This window comes from Narcine bancroftii, chromosome 12 (assembly GCF_036971445.1).
Source record: "Narcine bancroftii isolate sNarBan1 chromosome 12, sNarBan1.hap1, whole genome shotgun sequence".
Lineage (NCBI taxonomy): Eukaryota > Metazoa > Chordata > Chondrichthyes > Torpediniformes > Narcinidae > Narcine > Narcine bancroftii.
The window spans coordinates 61,329,609-61,336,030 of record NC_091480.1 but is presented as its reverse complement, the minus strand read 5'-3'; the positions used below and the strand labels follow the sequence as shown (position 1 = coordinate 61,336,030).

At 54.9% G+C, this 6,422-nt stretch overlaps 1 protein-coding gene across 1 annotated transcript in view; it reads left to right on the top strand.

The window, feature by feature from the left end:
• LOC138747241 (low-density lipoprotein receptor-related protein 1-like) overlaps positions 1–6,422 on the top strand; it is a 226,791-nt gene that overhangs the window by 125,160 nt on the left and 95,209 nt on the right. The window contains 5 exon segments of the mRNA XM_069906283.1: positions 528–657; positions 2,004–2,130; positions 2,627–2,778; positions 3,888–4,012; positions 5,119–5,490. Of these exon segments, the coding sequence (XP_069762384.1) occupies positions 528–657; positions 2,004–2,130; positions 2,627–2,778; positions 3,888–4,012; positions 5,119–5,490 (906 nt within the window).

Here is a 6,422-nt window from a genome sequence, read left to right as displayed (position 1 = left end):
CTGACACGGTGAACGATGGGGAGTGTTGTAGAACAGAGAGACCTCGGGGTACAGGGACTGACACGGTGAATGGTGGGGAGTGTTATAGAACAGAGAGACCTCGGCATACAGGGACTGACACGGTGAACGGTGGGGTGTGTTGTAGAACAGAGATGTGGAGGTACAGATTTATCTTTCCCTTAAACCGGGGATACAGGTAGACAGGGTGGAGAAGAAGATAATCGACATATTTACGTTCATCGGTGAAGGCACTGATGAGTACAGGACTAGCCGTGACCTGTTGGGACTATGCAAGATGATGAGACCACTTGTCAGAGGCTGAGGGACAATTACACTGTTTATAAGAGATTTGGACAGATCAGTTCAGAGGAAGATGGGTCGAAGATAGGGACATGGGACCAGCTGGGTTGGCAGGGAGGAGATGGGCTGAAACACTTGTTTCTATGGTGGAGAGCTTAGAATCACTCTGTAATATTTTTGTTTTGTTGGTCTCTCTCTCCTTGTGGGTTTAAACCGATAAAATACAGGAAATATTTACTGGACCGATCAAGGTTTTGACGTCATCGAGGTGGCGCGTCTCAATGGATCATTCCGCTATGTCGTGGTATCTCAGGGACTGGATAAGCCTCGTGCCATCACCGTTCACCCAAAGAAGGGGTAACTGTCAGCTGACTGTTGGTTGGGTGACTGGAATCCAGTGTTTGAGTAGTTGCCTGCAGCGAGACACAGTGAACAGTTGGTGTTCAGTGTCACCTGCATTAAGAAGCAGCCATAGAGAATGTTGTGCGCGCAGACCAGGTCAGCACAGTTTAACAAGACATGGAACAGAGGGCAGAGTAGAGAGGCATCAGTGAGAATGCTTCTCAGTGACATCATTTCAACCATGTGACATTCATTCAGGAGTCTGATAACACAGAAGCAAACTGGCCCTGAATCTAGTTGGGCGTGATCTCACACTCAGCGGGAAAAGAGAGTGTAGCTGGGGTGGGATGGGTCCTTAATATGTTGGCAGCAGAAAGTGTAGATGGAATCGATGGAGGGAAAGGGGTGTGATGAGGTTTAGATGGGGTCGATGAAGGGGAGGGGGTGTGATCAGGTGCAGACGGGGTCGATGGAGGGGAGGGGTGTGATGGGTGGATGGAGGGGAGGGGGTGTGATGAGGGGTAGACAGGGTTTATGGAGGGGGTGCGATGAGGTGTAGATGGGGTCGATGGAGGTGGTATGAGTTTAGACGGGGTCGATGACGGGGTGGGGGCGTGATGAGGTGTAGATGGAATCAATGGAGAGGAGGGGAGTGATGAGGTGCAGACAGAGATGATCATTGACCAGGAATGGAGGCAGCGACCACACCCATTTCACTGGACATGGTCCTGGTGAGGCCGCACGTTGAGTCTGCGTGAGGTCTGGTCTCCTCTCTGAAGAAAGGATAGAATAGCTGTGGAGGTGGTGCAGAGGGGGCTCACCAGGTCGGGTCTGGAGACAAGGGGGTGAGCCTGTGGGGAGAGATTGATTTTTCTGGGTCCGTACTCTTTAGAAGGATGAGGGGGGGGGACGGGGTCTTATAAAGCCATAAAACGATAGAGGGAATAGATCACATAAAAGCAGGGAGGTTGTTTCCATGGGGAGGAGAGTCTAGAATGAGGGGACGGAGCCTCAAGATTCAGGGAGTAGATTCAGGACAGAGATGAGGAGGATCTGCGGGATACTCTGGGAGTAGATTCAGGACAGAGATGAGGAGGAACTACTTCTCCCAGAGAGTGGGGAATCTGTGGGATTCTCTGTCCAAGGAAGCAGTGGGGGCTGCCTCATTAAATGTATTGTAGACACAGATTTTTGAACAGTTGGGGAATTAAGGGAGATGGGGAAGGGGCGGAGAAGTGGAGCTGAGTTCATGGTCAGATCAGCTATGATCTCACTGAATGGGGAGCAGGTTCGATGGGCTGAGTGGCCACCTCCTCCTCCTATTGCTGATGTGATTGCTTTCCTCCCTCCCATTTGTACAGGTACCTCTTCTGGACAGAGTGGGGTCAGTACCCGCGTATTGAGAGAGCGCGTCTCGATGGTACAGAGAGGCTGGTGCTAGTCAACGTTAGCATCAGTTGGCCCAATGGGATATCCATTGATTACCTGGTGCGTTGGGACCCTGGGGGTGTGGTGGCGTGGATGTTTGGGTGGCGAGGTGTGTGTCCCTGTATGACAGGCTGGGGGGGTGGGGTGGACTGACCTCCTGTCTTGGTGTAACAAACGGAGAGGGGCTGAACGATGTCGTGTCCTGGTGTAAAAGTCCAAAGAGGGGCTGAATGGCCTCTTTTCCCAGTGTTATGGACCAGAGAGGGTCTGAATGGCCCTCTGTCCAATTGTAACAATTTGGAGAGGGGCTGAAAGCCTCTCTGTCCTAGTGCAACAGCCAGAGAGAGGCTGAATGGCCCTTTGTCCTGATGTAACAGCTCGGAGAAGGGTTGAATGGCCCTATGTAACAGCTTGGAGAGGGGTGAATGCCCCTCGGTCCTGATGGAACACCTTGGAGAGGGGCCGAATGGACTTTTGTCCTGATGGTACAGCTCGGAGAGGGGCTAGCTCGCTCTGTATTTGAACATCGCTGACAGTGATCCATTCACAACCCTAGGAGGGGAAACTGTATTGGTGTGACGCAAGAACAGACAAAATTGAGCGAATTGATCTGGAGACAGGCAAGAACAGAGAGGCAATTCTTTCCAGCAACAATATGGATATGTTCGCTGTGTCTGTGTTCGAAGATTACATCTACTGGAGTGACAGGTGTGTGACCCATTCGCAGAGCTGGGCCCAGATCACAAACCTGCAGCAGAGGAGGGAGATGATTGTGCTGGTCAGAGTGTGAATTAAGTTCTCCCAATGTGTGTAACACCCCAATCCCTCCCTATCTCTGTCAACACAACGTTCATCCCTATCTCTAACACCCTAACCCACCCTCACTCCATCAATCCCCCACACTTCCCTATCTCCATAACACCCACCCCCTCACCCTGTCAACCCCCACCCCTCCATATCTCCATAATACCCACACCCACCTTCACCCTGTCAACCCCACACCCCTCCCTATCTCCGTAATACCCACACCACCCACCTTCACCCTGTCAACATCCACCCCTCCATATCTCCGTAATACCCACACCCACCTTCACCCTGTCAACCCCTACCCCTCCATATCTCCGTAACATCCACACCCCTCCTTTTCTCTGTAACACCCACACCCACCCTCACCCCGTCAACCCCCCCACCCCTCCCTATCTCTGTAACACCCTCACCCCATCAACCCCCACCCCTCCCTATCTCTGTAACACCCTCACCCCATCAACCCCCACCCCTCCCTATCTTTGTAGCCCCCACACCCACCTTCACTCCATCAACCCCACACCCCTCCCTATCTCTGTAACCCCTATGCCACTCCCCATCTCTGTAAGCCCCTGCACCATTCCCCATCTCCATAACCCCCTACACTACTCCTTATGTACATAGCCAACAGCCTGACTTTATGCCCCTGTGGTCCTGGCACCACTTCCTCTATTTCCTCTATTTGTTATCCCATCCATACCCGACATGTAGGTCAGTGTTTACAGGGGGTTCCGGGGAGTGTGTCGGTATTTACCGGGGGTCCCGGGGAGTGTGTCGGAGTTTACAGGGGGTCCCGGGCAGAGTGTCGGTGTTTTCAGGGGGTCCCAGGAAGTGAGTTGGTGTTTTCAGGGGGTCCCGGGAAGTGTGTCAGTGTTTACATGGGGCCCTGGGGAGAGTATCAATGTTTACAGGGGTGCTGGGGAGAGTGTAAGTGTTCACAAGGGAGACTTGTCGGTGTTCACAGGGTTTAACCCCAATAGCCTGGAGTTAATGTCCTCTTGTGTTCTGTACAGAACCCATGCAAATGGTTCCATCAAACGCGGCGCCAAGGACAATGCAACGGACTGTGTATCCCTGAGAACTGGGGTGGGTGTGCAACTTAAAGATGTCAAAGTCTTCAATAGGGAGAGGCAGAAAGGTGAGTTGTCGTCTCCTGATGCAGGGAGAAATTTTCACTGTTCCTTGTCACGTCTGTCCCTGCACCTTCCTCACATCTGGCTCACTGGAAGTATCTTCTAAATCTCTGTGAATTCCCAGTACTTCTCACTGGCCCCTCCCTCACCAGCCCCTCCCTCCCTCCCTCACCGTCCCTTCCCTTGTTTCTCAACGTCCCCTCCCTCCCTCCCCCTCACCATCCCCTCCCTCCTCACCATCCCCTCCCTCCTCACAATCCCCTCCCTCCTCACCATCCCCTCCCTCCCCCTCACCGTCCCCTGTCCCTCCTTACTGTCCCCTCCCTCCTACCTCACCGCCCCCTCCCTCCTCATTGCCCCTGCCTTCCCCTCCCTACCCCTCACCACCCCTCCCTCCTCACCACCCCTGCCTCTCTCCTCACCGTCCCCTAAACTCACTCCTCAACACCCCTGCCTCCCTCCTCACCATCCCCTCCCTCCTCACCATCCCCTCCCTCCTCACCATCCCCTCCCTCCTCACCATCCCCTCCCTCCTCACCATCCCCTCCCTCCTCACCATCCCCTCCCTCCTCACCGTCCCCTCCCTCCTCACCGTCCCCTCCCTCCTCACCGTCCCCTCCCCCTCACCGTCCCCTGTCCCTCCTTACTGTCCCCTCCCTCCTACCTCACCGCCCCCTCCCTCCTCATTGCCCCTGCCTTCCCCTCCCTACCCCTCACCACCCCTGCCTCCCTCCTCACCATCTCCTCCCTCTCCTCACCGTCCATCCCTCCTTCCCTAACCCTCATCATCCCCTAACTCCCTCCTCACTGTCCCCTCCCTCCCTCCTTCCCCACTCCCCTCCCTTCCTTCCCCATTGCCCCCCATCCCCACTCCCCTCCCTCCTTCCCCTCTCACCTCCCTCCATTCCTACTCCCCTCCCTTCCCCCTCCCTCCCCCTTTCCCTCTCTTCCACAACCCTCCTTTTCCCCCTCCCTCTTCATCTCTCACTCGTCTTGCCTCTCCCTCCTCCTTCTCCCTCTCGCTCCATGGTCTCTCTCCTCCCCACTTCACTCCGTCCACTCCCCTAGCCCATTTCCCAATCACTCATTCCTTGTTCCCTCTCTGTGACAGGGACCAATATCTGTGCGCAGAACAACGGGGGCTGTGAGCAGCTGTGCCTGTACCGGGGGAATGGACGACGGACGTGTGCCTGCGCCCACGGCATGCTTTCTGAAGACGGGGCAAGCTGCCGAGACTATGATGGATATCTGCTGTACTCGGAGCGCACCATCCTCAAGAGCATTCACCTATCAGATGAGACCAACCTCAACTCACCAGTCAAACCCTTTGAGGACCTGGACTTCATGAAGAATGTCATCGCGCTGGCGTTTGACTATGGACGAGGAGCCAAGGGGGGAAACAGGATCTTCTTCAGTGACATCCATTTCGGCAACATCCAGCAGATCAGTGACAATGGATCTGGCCGGAGAACCATCGTGGACAGTGAGTTCTCCGGGCTGGAACCTGGGGGAAGTACCCAGTTACTGTGGCGATGGGGAGTGGCTCACTGACCGCATTGTCTCCCCCATCCCTCCTTCCTCACTCCCCTCTCTCCCTCCTTCCCCACTCCCCTCCCCCCTCCTTCCCCACTCCCCTCCCCCCTCCTTCCCCACTCCCCTCCCTCCCTCCCTCCTTCCCCACTCCCCTCCCTCCTTCCCGTTATTCCCTGGAACCTGCTCCCCTCCCTCCATTTCAACCCTTCTCCTCACCATTGTGCTCTCTTCTCTTTCCATCTCACTCTTGCCCTTTCCTCTGGACCCATCTTCCCTCTCTCTTTCCCTCCTCTACTCTTCCTCCTTCCCCCTCCCTCTCCCTTCCCCCTCTCTCTCCCTTCCCCTTCCCTCTCCCTTCCCCATCCCACTTCTCCTCCAACCCACCCTCCTCTTTCCCTCTCCCCCTGTTTCTTTACCACCTCTCCATTCCCCCTCTCACCCTCCCTCTTCCCCAACATCCAACTTTTCTTCCCCTCTCTCCCTACTGTTAAACTGAGGCAAGGCGCAGTTTGGAGGAACCACGTTACATTTCGTCACAGCTTGTTCTGATGAGATGCATCATCCACTTTCTGCAGAGGAAACTTGCCCATCAGTTCCTCTCTCCCCTGCACCCTCTTGTTTTTTGATGTTCTTCTCCTGGGGGAAATGATCCTCATGATCTACCATCAGATCACCTCTCACCCTCCTTCACTCCAGAGAAAACCAGCCCAACCTGTCCAAGCTCACCCCATCACTGAAGTCCTCAGTCCAGGCAGTGTCATGGCGAGTCTCCTCTCTGCACTCTCCAGCGCTGCCACTTCCTCCCCACAGGGTGGTGAGCAGAGAATGGGAATGATTCATTTACATGTAACTCCAGTGTGAGTGATGTTATTTCATCCATCA